General features: G+C 37.4%; 1 protein-coding gene across 1 annotated transcript in view; it reads left to right on the top strand.

Moving 5' to 3' along the window:
* EYA4 (EYA transcriptional coactivator and phosphatase 4) overlaps positions 1 to 18,771 on the top strand; it is a 142,363-nt gene that overhangs the window by 111,760 nt on the left and 11,832 nt on the right. Inside the window, exons 12-14 of the mRNA XM_066179148.1 lie at positions 3,815 to 3,951; positions 4,922 to 5,005; positions 13,060 to 13,149. Coding sequence (XP_066035245.1) covers positions 3,815 to 3,951; positions 4,922 to 5,005; positions 13,060 to 13,149 — 311 coding nt within the window. The remainder of the gene's footprint in view (positions 1 to 3,814; positions 3,952 to 4,921; positions 5,006 to 13,059; positions 13,150 to 18,771) is intronic.

Here is an 18,771-nt window from a genome sequence, read left to right as displayed (position 1 = left end):
TGTGCCCTTTTGTGTCACAGTAAAAATAAATTTCCATTGGTGAGGGGCAGTGTCTTGGAGATAATTTCAGATGTCATAGATCATAGTGCAGTTTTTTAGCACTCAGTGTGTTCTCTTGCTGTCACACAAGTCCTTAAGACTTACTTCAGCAAAAACCTAAGACTAAACACAGCAAGGCACTTCATTCTTCTGGCATCTCTACTAGCTGTCAATTCAAATATCTAATCAAAGCCTCTAGTACTATCTGCACATGCAGGATTTCTCGTTTTCATAATAAAGCCCCATTAGATCAAGAGTTAATATCAGCAACAATTTTATATATTGACTGTGTAAAGAAAATGAGATGAAAATTGAAATAGACTTTACTCTTTTGCTCTTCATGACAAGCAATAGCACACTACAAGTCAAAAAAAAAAAAAGCAGGCTTTTAATGTTGTAGCTGTCTTCTGGCTGCTCTGTCTGGTAAGGATATGTAACAAAAGTAAATCCATAAGGACAGTATCATCCATTCCACATCTGTGTAATGCTCAGCTCCTTAAACCAGAGGCTTCTCTTCCAAGCTTGCATTGAGCCTGCCTTATATTAAGATTTTTCAAAATGCACTCGTTACCAGAGTATTTGTGAGATAAATAGGTGTCTCCTAGGATACTTCATCTCAAATAGGGGTAACTCAGACAGACTGGGAGGTGAGGTCTCAGGAGATAAGTACACTGGAGTATATTTGATGAATACATCAGTACATTTAATCTGGGGCAGAGAAAACTCCAGCAGAGAATATAGGCCTGGATAAAAGCTTCATGTGAAAGCACCTTGCCTATCATATATCCAGGGTTAGGGGAGGCAAAACACTATGGGATATTAGCTCCCATTCTATTATTGGGATGCAGAAAAGCTTAATTTGGTACCCAAAATGAAGTCATTCTCTGGGAGATGGCATTAGGTTTATATTCAGACTGCACAAACTCTTTTTCCCTTCTTAAGTTGTAGAACTGTGTTTTAACGAGGAGGGGATGTTCACATCATCGAACTCGAGGTGGGAAACAATGTCATGGATATGAAAGACCCACCTCCATTTGTAATGTGGTGCCATAATTCCCTTTGTAACTTGGTGCTGTAATTCCTTGTCCTCTAACCAGAGCTGCTGCAAGGTCTCCACAGCAAAAAAATCATGAAAAGCTTCATATTCAAGTGTATGAGTATGTGTTAGAACATCTGTGATAAAGAGGCCATTCCATATTCTGGTTTTAACATTTTCCTCCTGTTTTCTTGGATCACTGGCACTGCTCACAGTCCCACTGGGAAGAGGCTATGAGGTGTATTTATTAGGCATGTGTTGAATATTGAAAAAGTGAAAAAATTTCAAACATTGTAATAAAAATTTCTGTCTATTATGAGCTGTAGTAGGAGCTCTTCATGACGGTAATGTTTTCAATACTCTCTGGTACTAGAATTTCTCACATTCTTTTATGTCACAGGGCTGAATTTTTAATAAGTTTTCATTTTGTCAGCGTTGATCTCATTTCTAAAGCAAACAGAGGATAAGAAAAGTGCAGTTTCTACTTTAGACGGCTGTTGGTAAAAAGCAAATCAAGCAATTAAGCCTACAGTTGTTTAAAAAAACAAGCACGACTGACTTCTGCAGTTCTAAAATAGATGCATACCTTGCACTGTAAGAGACAGCTGCTCATTCTGATTTAGAGATTAGTATAATGAAATAAAGTTTGCTTTAAATATCTAGACTTTACAAGGAACAGCGATTAGTTACCGTACTGATTAATAGATAATTATGCAATCATGTCCAGCATTGACCCGAGGAGAAGCCTAGAGCAACTGGTAATGGCTAATGCTAAATGAAAATTGGAGTTATTTACTTCAGTTGTTGGGTAATTTCAGAGAAGATTTAGAACAGGGGTTTTTTTTCGTATTTTATTTTTGGTAGATGAGAACAAACACAGTCATTGAGAACAGATGTTTTAATACATTTATATGGAAATGAGTCTTGATTTTGTTGTAATGTGTTGAAGTGTTATAAATAAGAAGACTTTTGTGGTAAGAATGTAAACATTCATCTTCACTTTCTTAGTTTTTGCCTTTTTTTTCCTGGGGGTTTTGTTTGGGACAATTTTTCCCTCCATCATAAAAGTCCAGGAAACTATTTTTGCACAGAGCTCTTGCACACTCAGAACTTATTTTAAAGCCATTGTAGGTTTTTTGCTGCACAATGATTCTGATTTGGATGCTTCTTGTACATTTGTAATTACCCAAGTAGATTTTGCTGTTCTTATGGGGAAAGAGCCAAGATAATGTGATCCTTATTGATTGCTTCACTGCCTGCTGTGACCTTGCTGACATCAACACCATGCTGGGAATAGAAATGATAAGTCAACAAGAACTGTCTCTCTCCCCATTCTGTAGGGATTTCTACCTGAGTGTCTTGTCCTTTCTCTGCATACCTCTATGAAAAGTCACTTAGCCTCTTTTACTACGTGCTCAGCCCCCTCAACTGTCGTGATGACCCTCACCTGAACTAACTCCAGTTTGACAATATCTCTCTTCTACCTGGGGACCCAAAACTGCACATTTTTCCAGATGTGGTCTTGCAAGTTCAGAACAGAGCAGAAAAATCAGTTTCCTTCATCTGCTGGACACTCAGTGATCACTCTTTAGTAAAAATGAAAAAAAAAACAAAACCAAAAAAACCCCAACAAACCAGATTCCAACTCAAAACCAGATGCATCATAGATGATTTTTGGAAAATGTTTGTACCAAGTGTTAATTTATTCTCCTTATTTGCCATCGTGAGCACTTTTAAAAAATATTACCCGTGGCCCAGAAATGCTCAATTACAGACAGCTCAAGGACTCTCTTGAATCAAAATCTGTATTAGATGTCAGATCAAAGCTGTACCCTTTCCTCCTTTAGTGGAGAAAAATCAAATCATTATTAATAGGATAAATGATGAAGGAGGGGTTTTTTTGTCATTTAGTACTCAGGAACCTAGCCAAACTGCATTTATTGCTAGAAATTTTGAAAGCTGAAGATGCTAAGCTTCATTAAATGGGTAAGTCAGGGATGGGCATGAGTATGGTTAAGACCAGCTGCGCCATACCAGATCAATGGCCCTTCCAGTGCATCTCTGTGGCAGCCCACAATGCCTCGTACTTAGAAAAAGATGATCAGAGCACAGCAAGTACAACTTCATCCTCTTTCAGGTACTAACTGGAATATTGCATTTAATACTGTGGCTTCCCTCTGACAATTTATGGGCTGAGTTTTGGTGAAGAAAAAACTGAACTTTACTAAAGAGCAGGTGTCATGTGAGGACGACATGAAGCTGGAAACTGCCTGGCTTTTCTGGATCGTGGATGAGTGCCAAAGTGTGTTCTGGTAAAAGTAAAGCAGGACTTGGAAATAAGTCTAGCTGAACCAAAAACATGAGAAATTAACTACTTTAATTAAAAAGCACTTCATGTTTTAAGATACCATTAGTATGACTTCTAAAATACGCCTTTCTTGGATATATTGATTTTTGCCTGGGCTGGTGTGTATTTGTGTATATGCACATGTATATGTATCATTTTAATTTTGGTCTTATTCTGCTCAGGCTTGCAGTGTTTCATTGGTAAAGTCAGAAATGTGCGTGGCATCTGCTGATCCCATCTACATAAGACAAGCCACATTACCATTCCTTTTATACATTTTTACATGTCTCTTGTCATAGAGTTTGCTTACAGACATGTTGAACTTTGAGGGGAAAAAAGTTAATTATTTAAAAATCCAGCACTAATTTTGACATGAATGGTTGACTCTACAGGGGAGTTTGACACAGTGCAGAGCCCCTCCACACCAATCAAAGATCTTGATGAGAGAACATGTAGGAGTTCTGGGTCAAAGTCTCGGGGTAGAGGGCGGAAGAATAATCCATCACCCCCTCCGGACAGTGACTTGGAGGTATGTCTGTGGTAATTGATGAATCTTAATGTGGAGGTTTCTTCTCATGAAGTGTAAATTCTGAATACTGCAGCTGTGAAAATAGCTTAAAGCATTTTAGAAGACATCATGGACTGTGTCTCACTAACTGAATGTAACAGAGAGCAGTAGCTGTTTTAATCTACATGTACAATGAGACTTTGCTGTTTTGCATGACAAAATTAGGCAGAAAGGTAAGTGTGTTTCAGCTTTGTGCTTTCTAGCTCTCAGATTAAAAATCTGGCAGTTTCTCATGCAATAGAACCACAAATCTGCACTCAAAATTGTCACGTTTTCTTGTAGTTCTTTGAATAGGAAATCTCAAATAGATTGCTCAGCTTAATTATATGGGGTTTTTTTTGCTTTTCAAAGGATTTAATTTTTCCAGTGAAGAAACTAACTTCTTACAATTCAGGATTTCTTTTGGTTGGTTGGGTTTTTTAATTTATTACTTTTTATCGGTGAAAATAAAAATGCGTGGAATTGAATGAATGAAATTGAGTTTAAATAATCAGTTTTATCCTAAAATATTATTTAAATTCTGTATGGCAGTGGCATATAGCACTTTTGCCCAAGATATTAGTTATGCAGTAGAAACAAAAATAATCTTGAACCAGTAAGACTTGCAGAGAAGTATCTGAAAGTACTGTTTATCCTTAACAATTATGTTTGACCCCCTCATCACATTTCTGAAATCTGTATTACAGAGCTTTTGTGAAAAGCCTTTTAGAGAACAAATAAGAAATACTTGAAGAGTTAAAAGGTTACTGCCTTTTGACTTTTTACCATGCATGATACACTGTTATTGCTGATTTTCAGAGAAAACCTGCTCAGTTAATAAATACTTGGTTAAACTTTTAAGACTCAGTTGACTTTTAGCCTCCCTGGGTGGTGTGGTGGTGGGACTGGGATGTTATTTGTTCAATAACATTTTCCTTAATTCTGTTTTCAGCGTGTATTTGTTTGGGATTTGGATGAAACAATCATAGTTTTTCATTCGCTGCTTACAGGATCATATGCACAGAAGTATGGCAAGGTATGTGAACTGTGATTTTTGTGTCAATTCACTGCAGCTATCTGGCCTGACTCTACATGTTTTTTCACCTCTATGTTCTTTATGGCTCTTATGGATGAAGTTAAAGGTAAAGTGTACAGTAAACCCCATTTTCAGAGGCTTAATGCGAAGAAGTCAAGGAAAGAAATGAGAGACAGACCCTAAGTACAATACATGAGGCAGGGGTGAAGCAGATGCTGCAAATGTGAGAAGAATTTATAGAGGAACAAGAATGAGGTTCCTGATGTGCATTGAAGAGGCATTGCAGGGAGATAATAGATGAAGTGCACAAATGGAAATAACTGACAGTATCTGGAAGAGTAGAGGCAGAAAGAAACTGGGCTGGTGGGTGAATTTACAGGAAATTTATGAATAGGATGAGTAAGAGTCTGACTTATTTCAATGCCAGCTGCAGATGTTGTTCTTTGACTCCCCACCTTTTTCACTGAATTTTTGGTTCCCTTGGCTGGCTCTGGGGTGAGTAATGTCAGGGAGTGAAACCCTCTCCCAAGTAGTTTTAAGCATCCTCTCCCCTCCAGTGAGTCCAAAAGGAGTTCGGATCACAGAGCAGTGAGTGGGAGAGCAGGAAGCAAAGAGAGGCAGTGGCAGACTGCAGGAGCAGGAGCTCTGGGGCTGGTGCTGGCAGTCCAGGGAATGGCTGCTTGGACAAGGTGAGAAGAGTATGGTATGTAGCAACAGAAGCAGACTAATGGGAGAGGTAGAGCTAAAGGCCTGGATAAAACAAAAAGTCTAAACAAATATGTGGATAAAGGACGAAAATGGATAAAGGGGATGTCAGTATGTACATATATTGTTTTCATGTATTGTTTACATATACCTTTACATATATGAAAAGGTATTTCTTTTTAAGAATATAATCATGTCCATATTGTCTCAGATAAGGGGCTTGTTTAACATGTTTTCAGCATCTTTATTTCAGTCAGAATCAGATACTTAAGAAAAGAATGTGAGAAACAGTACATTACAGAAATGCTTTTCACAACCCCCTCCCCTACCAGTGGGTTAGAAATGTCCTGAACCAGAACCTGTGGATTATAACCAGAGATGGGCCAGTCTTCCATGCAATCAACCTTATGTGGTTATTAAAAAAGAAAGTTAACAGGAAAAGTCACAGGCCAAGTGCAAAATCTGAATTTCTGGAATGCTAAGATAAGGATAGGTACTCATGTCTTGTAAAAACAGCCTTCCTTGCTTTGCAGCTTCACAGTGCCAGATCTGTGCACTTTCCAGTACTCTGTCAAAAACTCCTCTTCTGCTGTTTTTCAGACATTGTAACAACAGTGACTTTGTCAGAACCATTACCAGCTAATAGTTATCAAAACAAGAGAGAAACCTAGCTGAACATGAACTTTTGTATCACTTGAGAGTAGTCCATGGACTACCACAGGACTTGCTGAATTGTCACAGTGATAAAAGTTATTCCTTTCATTCTTTTTTGATTGTGCCCTTTGGATGTTTCCTAAATCAACTGTAGCACATAGTTTTAAAAATCAGAGCACATTTTGTAGTTCACAAAACATCTTTGTGATAATAACTTTAAAAACTGTCTTGGAAACAGCAACAGGAATGTAATTCCTCTTGGTATGTTAGTAATGGCATATTAACAGACAGTAGTACTGACAATAGATAAAGTCTTATATAAACCAAAAGTGTCTCAAGGGTTAGTGAAGTTAATACAGTTATACTGCTGAGATCAACATCAGTAAACAAATGTCATTGACAACAATGAAGCAAAAGGTGCGAAATTGCAGAATTCTTAAGAAAAATCCCCTTTCTTTTCTTTTCTCTTTTCTCTCTCTCTCTTTTTTTTTTTTTTTTGTACTGATAGGTGACACCTACACAAGTAGGGAAAGTTATTGATTTCCAGACCCTGTAAAGTAAAAGTAGTAGACTTTTTCCTTCCTGCGGTGATTGCCATTGCCATACTTACATAGAGTTTGTGTGATGAGTTATTACCGGTGAAAGTCAAATATAAATATTGTTGACTGCAAGGAAGCTAGGGCAGTAGGAAAGGGAATACAGGAAGAGCTTATAATGGGTAGGCTTTAGCTTCTGCATGTCATTGTAGTGTTGCCTAAATTTAAGGTGGGATGTGTATCAGCCTAAGCACTCAAGAGGTTAGAAATGGGAAAAGTGAAAGATCCCACAGATAGACTTCACTCAGTCTCTGGTACATGACATGTTTAACCCATATGGTCCTTATCTTTTCTGCATATGATTTCCATCTGTATACAAGGTCTTAATCCACACTGAAGACTGGATTGTTATGAGAATAGGGTTACTATGAGAGTAAATGCTCCAAGAATTCTGAGGTTGTCAGAAGTCTTGTTAGCACATAGGTCTTTCAAAATTCTTGAGAGAGCTGTTTGTCTTGGAAACGGTATAAAATTGTTGCCTAAAAATGAAAAAAGAAACAGGGTAGAGTAAAATAGTGGAGATAGTAAATTATTTAGCGGTGGTGATTTGATGTCTAATTTTAAAAAGTAAAGGCATCTAATGTCACACAGATGCTCAGCTGTAAATACCACGTTCTTCCACATATATTTCATGAGTCCATTTTGTATAACATAATCAAGGTACACACACACACAAAAAAAAAAACAACCTTGCAGGACAAGCAAAATTTTCTCCTTCTCCCATTTTTAATTTTCTACATGAGAATATTGTGTCTTTAAAGCAAAAATTGCTTTATGGCAATTTCTTATACCAGGTGTTCTGACTTCATACTTATGAGTGTGATGCTGAGTTTAGAGCTTGTGGGAGTATACAAACAGGCAAGAATATTCACCTTCAGTTCTTTCCCATGTACTTATTGACATGAAAACTTTCATTCCTTGCTTTCACCAGCTTTTTCCTGTTCCTTTGAGTACCAGGTAAAAAAAAAATCAGAAATTAGTCTTTTAATCTCTCTGTTCTGCTGCAGTTCAGGCTGCACAGGCATGCAATGAGAGAGGTGCAGCATATTATGGCCTGGCATAGGGACATGTGAGTCCAGTAGCACTTGAGGCTGCAGGTGTATCCAGAAATAAACACTTTCAAAAAATTTCTGAAGTTTAACAAGTGGTTGGAGTATAAGAGAAAAAAGAAAGTCAAACCAGCATCTCCTTAGGCAAGGAGGGCTTTCATTGGCAGAGATTATTTGGAAGGCCTGGATCCAGTAGGCAAGTTTCAGGTTATGTATTTGTCAAGAGAACAGCAGATTTCTGACTTACGCCTAAGGATTTATGAAGCTGAGAATGGACACTCTCCTTAGTATATACTTATTCAACACTTTGCATGGTATGATAATAATTTGATATTAGAGTTTTCTAGGATAATTATTTGATGTCAAAATTTTATTATAACCACGTTAAAACGGAGTTAGTGATTTGCTGAAGGATGCAGCTATAAGTATTTCATTTAAAAATGGGGCAAATTGCTGCTACTTATCTGAGTGCCAGTAGAATATAGCTTCAAATCCAGCTGAAGTGGGAGAGATTTGGCCAGAACTTGGCCAGTGTATCACTTCTGCATTTAAAACACAAAGCTTTCCCGGAAGAATATTCCACATCTTGCTGTTTTCTGCCTGTGGATGTTTCTCTGTGACTCTTGGTATGTTGGTTATTCTACTAACATAGAGAATAAACACTACAGTACACCTGTGTTAGGTTTCAGGGAAGCAGTGCTGCCTTCCAGCAGTAGGATCACCTCTCACTTTTCAGCTCATTTCCTCATCTGCATTGTACTTCATGAAACCAGTACACTTCTATTTTTAATTATTTACTGCAGTAGCAAATTGTGAATGTTGGCACTGGAGCTGTTACATTTTGACTTGTGTGGATGATGATGGTTTTTGCAGCTGAGCACCAGTTGACAGATACGGTTTTTGACAATGCTGAGCTCTTAAGTGAGCATTTGTTGATGTGACAGGACATGTGTTAGGAGATGTCATCATCTCTTAAAAGTTTATGAGGTACATTCTTAGTGCCTGTGAACAGTGTGTATTCTTTGTTCCATTGCGTTCCAGTTATTCTTGCTGGTTGAAGGACAATTAAGCTAGACTTTTGTCTAGCTCCAAGCGCTTATATTTCATTCATTTCTCCCAGGTCAATCCAGAGGGCAAGGATTCCCAGATAAATGCTGTGACTCAAAGTGCAACTGTTTAAAAAAAGAATAGAATTCCTTTGTGAGCTTAGAAGACAGAGAATGTGATTTCCAAGTGCAAAAATCAAAACAAATCTACATTTGATGATCATATTTTGCAATTTTTTGTAGCATTGAAAATGACAGCAGGTTGTCAGGAAAGCCTCATTACTTTGTGCACTTCTCTGGAAAGGGCTCAGATGCTTTTTACTGCTCACTGTCTGCTTGCCTGGTCATTAAACAGAAAAACTTTGTCACCATTAACATCCATAATGCCATACCCAAACTCACTCATAAATATTCTCTTATCCACCTGTATTAATAGTGTATCTCTCATCACCTCCAGTTGTCCTCTCCATTCACTCCCTCCTTGTCTGAGACCTCTGAGTTGATTTTCCTACTGCCTTCTAGAGAGCGTGGAACAGAAACTCCCTATGGAGTACGTGAGTTTTCCTTCATCAGCCACCAGCTATGGTTATTAAGAAGAGATGTGTTCTCTTCCTCCGTTGCCACCCATATGAATTTCTCCTGGGACAAGTGTCCCCTGTGAGACAGTGAGGGCTGAACTTAAATCTGAGATTCCTACTTAATATAGAGAAGTCTCTTTCAGCTAAAATATTGGTGCTTAACTTGAGCATTTCCACTTTTTCCCCGAGGTCACTTTCATTTTAAGTCTGTTCAGGACAGCCACCCACTGAAAATCACTTCCTAAAATTTTGCTTGTTTTCTTGTTTATTTTTAAGGCTTCATGCATGCAAATTCCTGTCACAATGAATCTACCTGACAGTCTATTTATCTCTTTGTTTTCTCAGGTTTTATTAAAGTCATTTTGGTGTTTGAAGTTTTGTTTGTTTTTTTTTTCCTAAGAAATGAAATTATTTTGAACATGTGCTGAAAGATGACATTCCAATACAGTATTAAATAGATTTCTTCCACAATTGGACACTTAGCTTTTGAGGCTTTATTCCAGTTACTCTCCTCTTGATCAAAACATTTAAGTATTGGTCCTCCCAGGATATTTTTATCTAGTCTCCCAGAAGGCATTCCAGTGCATGGACCAGTCTGGTACAGAAGTCCACAGACAGACAGTCTGGCTCCAGTTTAGTGCCTTCATCCTAACATAACTAAAGTAATTTGTATTTAGGTGTACAGAAGTGAAGTGTTGTAGCTGGTCTTGATTCTTCTGCACACTAATGATATCTGGCTAACATCATACCTCTGTGGGCCAAAGAGTTGTTCTTTGTTCTGTGAATTATCTGGGGAAAACTTCCAGATTTTTTAAAATCATTTTTTCCTCTATTGTGTGTGCTTGTGCAGAGTAGCATAAAATACAATTTTGCCAGAAGTTCACTCTGCCTCTTACTAAGTTTTCAGCTTGCTGTGCTAAGGTGTGTATCAACTGCAAGTTTCTTGCTTTCTTTTCAACACTCAGTCCTTTGTGCCACTTGAATCAGTCTGTAATTTCTGCTTAAGGCTGAAAAACAGTAAAATGATGATTGTCATGTTGCTCCATATTGTGCAAACACTGTAAAACCACATGACTCTTACAAATCTGCTTACTTGTCTATTTTTGTATGTGAAGGAGAGAACTTAACATGGCAAGCACTGGATGGAACATGATATTTAATTCTTGTTAAACAGTTGCAGGGCAAATTTTTGGCCAATTTATTAAGGGAAAAATTGTTCATATCTTGAGAATTCAATTCCAGCAATTCTCCCTAGCAGAAGTTGCTACAGGGAGATCCCATAGTGATTTTATGCTAAGCTGAAATGAATTCCCTTTGCTTTGCTTTATTTTATTTTATTTTATTTTATTTTATTTTATTTTATTTTATTTTATTTTATTTTATTTTATTTTATTTTATTTTATGTACTGTACCTGGCAATAGGCTTCTCATGCCTTTATCAAAACAGGAATATAATTTTAGTAGTAATAGTCAGGCATAATTGGTTACAAAACTACTATTAATAAGAAAATCATAAGAGCTTTTTCACATTTACATATTTCAACTATACTAGGCAAGGCAGGAAATTGTCATACATAGTTGGTAGTTTCTGTAAAAACAAACTGAATTATAATGGAAAACATTATAGGAAATTTCTGCATTCAAGACTGCTTCTACCCAGGAGGGGGTAAAAAAGAGGTTGAGATTTAAAAGTCTGAGATTCCAGTTTTAGAAGCACTCCAGTGAATAACTTACATAAATAATAATGAGTTACCACCTGTGCATAAAATTATGCACATGCCTTAGTGTTCATAGGATTAAGGTAAAAAGGAGTATTGCAAATACTCTGTTATATTGTATCTAGGGAGAAAAGATTTATAGTTTACAATCCACAGAAAAGAAATGCAAACGAAAGAGACAAACACGTGTTTATATGTGATGACATTTTGATAAAAGCGTTACGGTTTGATGAGGAATCTCGCGAGTCCAGTGTATTCTGGTGATTTGTGTTCTCAGTGCCTAACATGAGTTTTGCTACTCTGATAATGGTGTTCCTTAATCATCCTCTTGGAAATCTGACCTTTGCACTCGGTGCTGCCTTCAGCCGTGTGACTTTCAAATCCAGTGAACGTAACTACAGAAAGCAGAATGGATAAAAATTCTGTTCTTGGGCATTGCATTTGTTTTTTCCTTCTGAAAGGTAGTCTAGACCGGTTCAAGGGTAAACATAAAAATATTTTCTTTCGCTGCCAGAGAATTGGGTCTAACTTTGGATTGTTATAACTTCTTGAACACTATTCTCCCCTTCAGGGAGGATTTTTTCATGAGCAAGAGTCAAAGTATGTCAGTGTTTCAGATTTTACCATTAGTTATTAAGTGCTTGGATGCAGAAGCCATCTTTTACTCTGTCATTGCAAAGCCCTGGGGTAGTGAGTGTCTGATCCTGGTTGGGAAGGCTTTCATCTTAATGCTAACAAATGATCATTTGAGGTTTTGTGAGATTTTGTTGCTACATGCTGATAAACATTTAGACTTTAAATCTTAAGGTATTTAAAAAGGGATTTCTGAAAACTTGCTTGTGTCAATCAGAGTTTAAGTGATGAAATATATATCTTTTTCATATTTTGATGAGAAGAGGACCGCATGTATTTTAAAGGTCCACTGCAGTATGTTAAGCATAAAAAAGTTAACGGAATCCCACAACCTCAGGCAGATGACTAAGGCAATAATCAAACTAATTACTAGGTGTCAGCAAAGCATCAGGGACCATTACTCTAAACCAAACGTAAGGTAACACAAATCTGCTTTACCTCTCTCCTAGCAAACCTAGAAAAGTTAGATTAATTACCTTGCCTTAACTGTACGCCTAATGCTCTCAGACAGTGTTATTGCAGATCGGTCGATTTGTGGTGTCTTGCTGAGGCAGAGCAATTTGATAGTGTGAAAGACGACCTACAAACAAAGGCAACATTTTGAATTAATCTTACCCAGGGACGGGATTCCTGTGTTTCATCAGCAATGAAGGGATGATCTGTAACAAACAACAAACTTATATATGCTTTCCACAGGAATCTATGTTTCTACATGCATCCTTTATGAAAAGTGCTGTCCCTATTTCCAATCTTCTTTATACTTGTTTATGTTTATATTTGTGTATATGTTTATAGCCACCAGGTTTTTTTCCTGTCAGTTCAGCCAGGTTGCAAAATGCTTGGCTTTAAAATATCTGATTTTTCAACATCCACAGCTCTCTGAATTTTCTCACAAAGAGAGGTTCAGCAGTGTCTTTTTACAGAATTATATTAAAATAGCTTAACACTGAAAAGATTTCAGGGAAATTCCTTACAGTGTTAATTTTACAAAACACTATATATATCAATTTTTAAAGTAATTCTAATATAACTTAGAGGTATGTAATTAACTAACTTTTTTTGTTTGTTTTGTAAGGATCCACCCATGGCAGTGACCCTTGGACTGCGAATGGAAGAAATGATTTTTAATCTTGCTGACACACATTTATTTTTTAATGATTTAGAGGTAAGAGTCAAAGGAATGCTAGCACCAGTATTCCTGATTTTTAACTTAGTGGCTTTGTTGTACATTAGTGTTTATTGTGTGTGGCATTTCTGCCTGTGTAGTCTTTGGGTTTGTAATACTCGAATCAGAGAGAGGTTAGCCAGGTGGCACTGACTTCCAGTGGCACCAGAGTCCTTCTGTGAAAATCAGTGAGAGAGAGAATCTGCAAACTACCCATTCCTTTCTTTGTCCTGTAGCCATCTTTCTTGGTTTCCACCTATGTAAAGCTGTCTGCTGTCATCTCCAGGATGGCAACATACATGACTCACATTCTTCTCATGAAGTTCTCTATATTCGTTTGCTTTCAGTGGGTGCCCTCATCTGTTCTTCTTTTGATGTACCTGAGCTGCCTTTTGGCTACAGGTCCCTGTTATTTGTTCAAATGTAGAATATTCTTCATTCACCTCAAAGAATGAAGCATCAGAGAGCTGGGAGTGTGATAGATGTTCTGATCAGTGATGTCTCTTCCCGAGATAACCAGGCAACCAATGTATTGTTGGTATATATATATACATGCCTAGGGAATATAATTTGGCAATTGGTCCAAAAAGGGAGAGACCTCTTCCCAGGAAGTGCCCTCTGTGGGCAGCTCACCTGTCAGAAGCACATGGATGGACTCTGACAGGGACAGACGGTGGTCTGGGAAGCAGCCTTGTCAGCTGGGCTTCACAGGCCTTTAATTTCACTCCTAGAGTCTGGATCTATTAGCATGGACAGTGACAGCCTACAACCATGTGTGTCAAGACATGGGGTGAAAAACAGTTTTCAAATTAACCTAGGGGCTTTTCCGACCTTCTGCTGGCCTAAAATGGTTGTTTTCTTACTCAGAGTAAATCTAAGACTTTCCTCCAGGGACAGATACTTGCCATGAATGGGAGTTGGAAGACTTTGAGGTTTTGTTAAGAATCCCAGAGAAAGGTCTCTGGTGAGTGAAAAGACGAAATAAAGATAAGTGAAAATTTTCCATCCACTGGGATGTTGATTTTGTCTGTTGTTTCTTCATCAAGTACGCAGTAAAAAAAGCAGAAGGTCTGCGGTTGTCTTAGTCATCTCTTGCAGACCTCATTTATTCTTTGCTCCTTTTTAGTCAAGAAACTGGAATCTACTTCATCTCACACCTGAACTGCACTTCCTCCTTGCAGCAGCAGAAACTTAAGAAAGTAGAGCCCTGGACATGCCTTTCCCAGTGTGTGCTTTATTGCAGTCCTAGTGGGGCATCTCTTGACAATGCAAGTGCATTCAGTGAACATCTCCTTCTGGTGCCCTGTACCAGGTAGAGATCCCAAATAAAATTCTCAAAACATTTCTTAAGTTTCTTTTTAGCAGACCTTTGCCCCTGCGTGTTCAGATTTTATGTGGCATGAATGAAATTTAAACCATTCTGTAGAATCTGTTCTTCAATGTTGTGCTGATTTCAGGTGGAAGAGTTCAGCAAAATGGAACTTCGCTCTCTTTCCATAACTCTTTATTCTTGCTTATGGCCATTGAAACATCATTCCTTTCTCTCATTTATTTTGTCTGTAGATCACAAGTTCAGCTGTCATAAATGGGTCATTATATTTTGGCTAATCTTCATAGGATGGTTTTAATACCCTGTCTGAAAACTCATATGCCACCTCATTCCAGAGATTGAACAGTTCCCAGTTTTAGGTAAATCAAAAAATACTACTTGGAAGCTGTCTTGCAGAGTCTCATAAATCAATCAGTTTGATTTGATTTAAAGCAATTTATATATGTATTTAATAAATGCAATTTCTACAAGAAATTTAGTATTTTATGGCCCAGAATTCATCTTGGTCTCAAAACCATCTCTCTTAGAAAATTACCAGAATTCCAGAGTTCAGTTCTGAAATGAGTTGTATCCATACATTTCAGTATGTGGGAGAAGACCAGCAATTTTCTATCTTCTTAGAAAATAGGATAAGGTGCCCAAATATGTAGAGGCATCCTTTAACATGCTGCTGAATAATTCTGTCTGTTTAAATCTGTTTTGCAGAACAGATGGCCATTACTGAATATTACAGTGCATCTGCATGATGGATGTATCATGAATTCTGAGAATTCCCAGAGTCTAACTTGGGGTCAGACCCTTACGTCGCCTCCTCTCACTATCTCTCTTTCTCTGTCTTCCTCTCTTTGTCCTCCCCCAGGGAAGCAGAAATGAGTGCTGAGCTGCTGCTCACCATGGCCATTGAGACACAAGACCTTCAGTTCTCACTGGAGGAAGTAAGATAGGCCTTTATTCCCTAGGTAGATAGAATGCTTATCTGTTCATCATGTCACTTTTTTGATGGTGAGCCCTCAGGTCCCACACCTTCTGTCTTGCTTTCAGCCCACAGTAAACCTTGTGGCTCTGGACATGACAACTGTAAAGTACTACTGAACTGGTATTCTTACAATATTTACTCCAGTCACTACATCCTCTAAACTTTCTTTTTTCCCATGTCTTTCTTGGTTACAAAGACCACAGAGCAGGTTCTAGGAATAACCAAGTCATTGAAGTTATCACATAGAAAAATAAAGTTTTCCTTCCTCTATGCAATTCTGTCTCACTGCAACAACTGCTGATTAAGAAATTCTGATCTGCTGAGACATTCCCTGCTGACCCAGTAACCCATGTTCTAATCAGCCAACCTGCAGTTTTATTTAAGGCTAGGCTGTTCTCCAGCTATTGCATTCTCAGGGTAAAAATTTTAGTTAGCTTGAGAAGTATCACTTGGGAGGGCAGTTAGTGTTTTGCCATGAAAATAGGAGTCTGGTGCTCCAGAAAGTTCTTGTGCCTAAACAACACTTAGAGATGGGACTCAGATTTATAATAATAGCCAAACTAAGGCATTCTCTTTTGAATCAAGTAAGGAATAAAATAGAGTTTTTCTTCATATCTCAGTATTCATTTTAAGACAGCACTTAGAAATGTTGGTAAGGCCTATTATGCACACCAAGAAAACAATTTCTGCTAATTACAAGTAGTAATTCAGACATGAATCTTCCAACTCCATTATTCCACTCCACTCTCAGGTCAATGAAGGAAAAAAAAAAGAGTATTCATTTCAAACAAACTGAATTATTTTTGCATTTTTATCATTATCCTACCATATTTTGAAGGAGATTTTGACCTTTTTTCCTCATTAGAAATAGAAATGAGAAATTAAAAATAGGATTTAGGTAAGTCTCAGAATTTGGAAGGCAGGTAAAACTAGTTTTAACAGAGACTAAAGCATATATTTTAAAAGGGGTTTCCTATATAGCCTAAGAAAGCATAGTGCTGAATATCCCCTTATTGAAAACAGTTTTGTGTTCAGCATGGTAAGCCAGTGTTTTTACTGGATAATGAAATTACTGTCCAGTCCAGGATGATAAGTTTTACAAATGATGTGTTGATTCTTTAGTCTCAAATTTTCAGGCCCTAAAAATTGCTGCAAAGAATTGACTGCACTCAGATATAATTTAAATTTGTATTGTTTCAAGCAAAAGCTAGATATTATACCTAGATTCCTTTCCTGTATTTAGGAAATGTATTTTTATACTTCTTAGTTTTCACATTGCACTGACAGCCACTGTGACTTGAGCTTAACTAGTACTGTAGCTAATGTGAAAAGTATTTTACCTTAATATTTAAATTGACAGGGAGCTTGCTTTCTTTCCTTCTTTCCCATAACTGTTTGGCATCTTTTAAAAGCAAGCTCAGATGTAGTGTTGTGCCACCATTTTCCTGTTTCTTTTGAGAAAAGTAGAGAACTATCTCAAATCTGCTCAAACTGCCTGCTTTTTTTTAATGGCAAGTTTTTTTCCACACCATGTAAGTGAATTTGTTAAAGGTAAATGCTTTAGTTGAAGTAGATAAGTGAACAAGAAAACAAAGTAAGAGAAAACAAGGAGTGATGGGCACATGAGCTTGTTTGTTGGTCACAGATCCAGAGGAGAAGAGGAAGGGGAAAAAGGAGGAAGCTGGAGAGTGCTGTTGGGTGTGATCTGCTATATAACATATGTGTTAACTCGTATGTTAACAACCTTCTTGCAGGGAGAAGGGAATGAGTAATCAGAAAACTGCATGGTCCCCTCATCCTGTTCCTGGAGTCAGTCAGAGAATCACAATGAACAAACTGTGAGACAAAAAACATTAAACAGCTGAGCCTTTGCCACCCACTCATATTTAACTTAATAATGAAATTATCAGCACATTACCTAGAATTTTCAAGGCTGGAACAATGTAGCTGAAAGGCTTAACAAAATCCAAACAGCAGCAGACATTACTTATCCATCAAGGCTTTTGTGTGCCCTCCATTTAATTAGTACACCTTCATATCCACAGGAAAATTTTTAAACTTTCACACTTAACACTTTCACCAGTTCCAGGAAAATCTGTAAAGGTCATTAGGAAGCCATATATTGCACAGATATTGCAAAAATATAGAGTCAGAATTTTTCCCAGTAGGGCTTTTTGTCTGATTTTTGAGTTCCTGTCCTATACTGGGTCAAGCATAGTTGCATTTTGTTCTGGACTGTAAATATTTGATAAGGATTAAAAAATTAATCTTTTATTTCAGCTGCTGCTTCCCCTTTACTTTCTCTCTTGATCTGCTATTTACATCCAAAAGTATCATCTCTAAAATATTCTACAGGTCAAAATAATCTCCTCTGACGGAACTAAAAAAAAATTATTTCTCCTGTGAGGGGAAGAATGCTTCATTTCTGTTCCTTGAACACAGCCCTATTATCCTGTCTTAATGGATTAAGCCACATAAGCATAGCTTGGCAACTCATTCTTTTAGCTTTGACCCAGTATTTTAAATTATGATTGCTTGTATGATGCAATGAAATTATGTATTTGAAAATTAAATTCTATGCATTTGTTTTATACAAAATTGTTGTTTTGTTTTTTTTTTTTAACAACTGAGTTCATGTGAGTAAAGGTCTCTTGAGTTTTTGTTCATTTCAAAGCAAACAAAGCAGAAAGATGGAATGATAATTCCCTAAATTCACACTCTAGGAACTTGTGGTTTACACATTTGGAAATCACTCCTCTGTTCAGATTTATGCTTTGTCTGTACAATTTACCACTGTTAAGAGACAAAGATTGGAAACTTAGAACGACACACCCCTGCATGTCACAGAGAGCCTGAATTAAGTGCTGACTTAAATGGACACTGAATTTCAGGTGTGTCTTTGGGTTAAGATGTTAGTTCAAGCAGCTACAGAAAACAATTATGTGATGCATGATGGCTTGGCTTATATATTTACTTTTGTTTTCACTACAGTTTCTTGTCTTTGTGCTGTAACCACTGTGCAGATAAGGATATTTGATAGCTGTCCAATTATAAAACCATCTTGGAGGGGAATTCATTTTTCCAATGTACCTCAGTTCCCTTGAGTTGCTTCCATTCCTTCCAAAGCCAGGAAATAATCAAGTTCTGTAGGATTGCTGATTATATGTGATTTTCCAGCCAAAGGCACTCACATAAATTAACAGAAGAACCTGATAAGTGTCCAAACTACTTAACATAAGTTTTATGCCTGTTTAGGTTCACCATCAATTGCTTTTAGGGAGTGGGAAAATAAGGTTTATGTGATTTTCAAGTATTG

This window comes from Chamaea fasciata, unplaced genomic scaffold (genome assembly GCF_029207755.1).
Source record: "Chamaea fasciata isolate MVZ Bird 193981 ecotype frontalis unplaced genomic scaffold, bChaFas1.0.hap1 SCAF_3, whole genome shotgun sequence".
Lineage (NCBI taxonomy): Eukaryota > Metazoa > Chordata > Aves > Passeriformes > Sylviidae > Chamaea > Chamaea fasciata.
The sequence above is the reverse complement of the archived record's forward strand: the minus strand, read 5'-3'. Positions and strand labels throughout refer to the sequence as shown.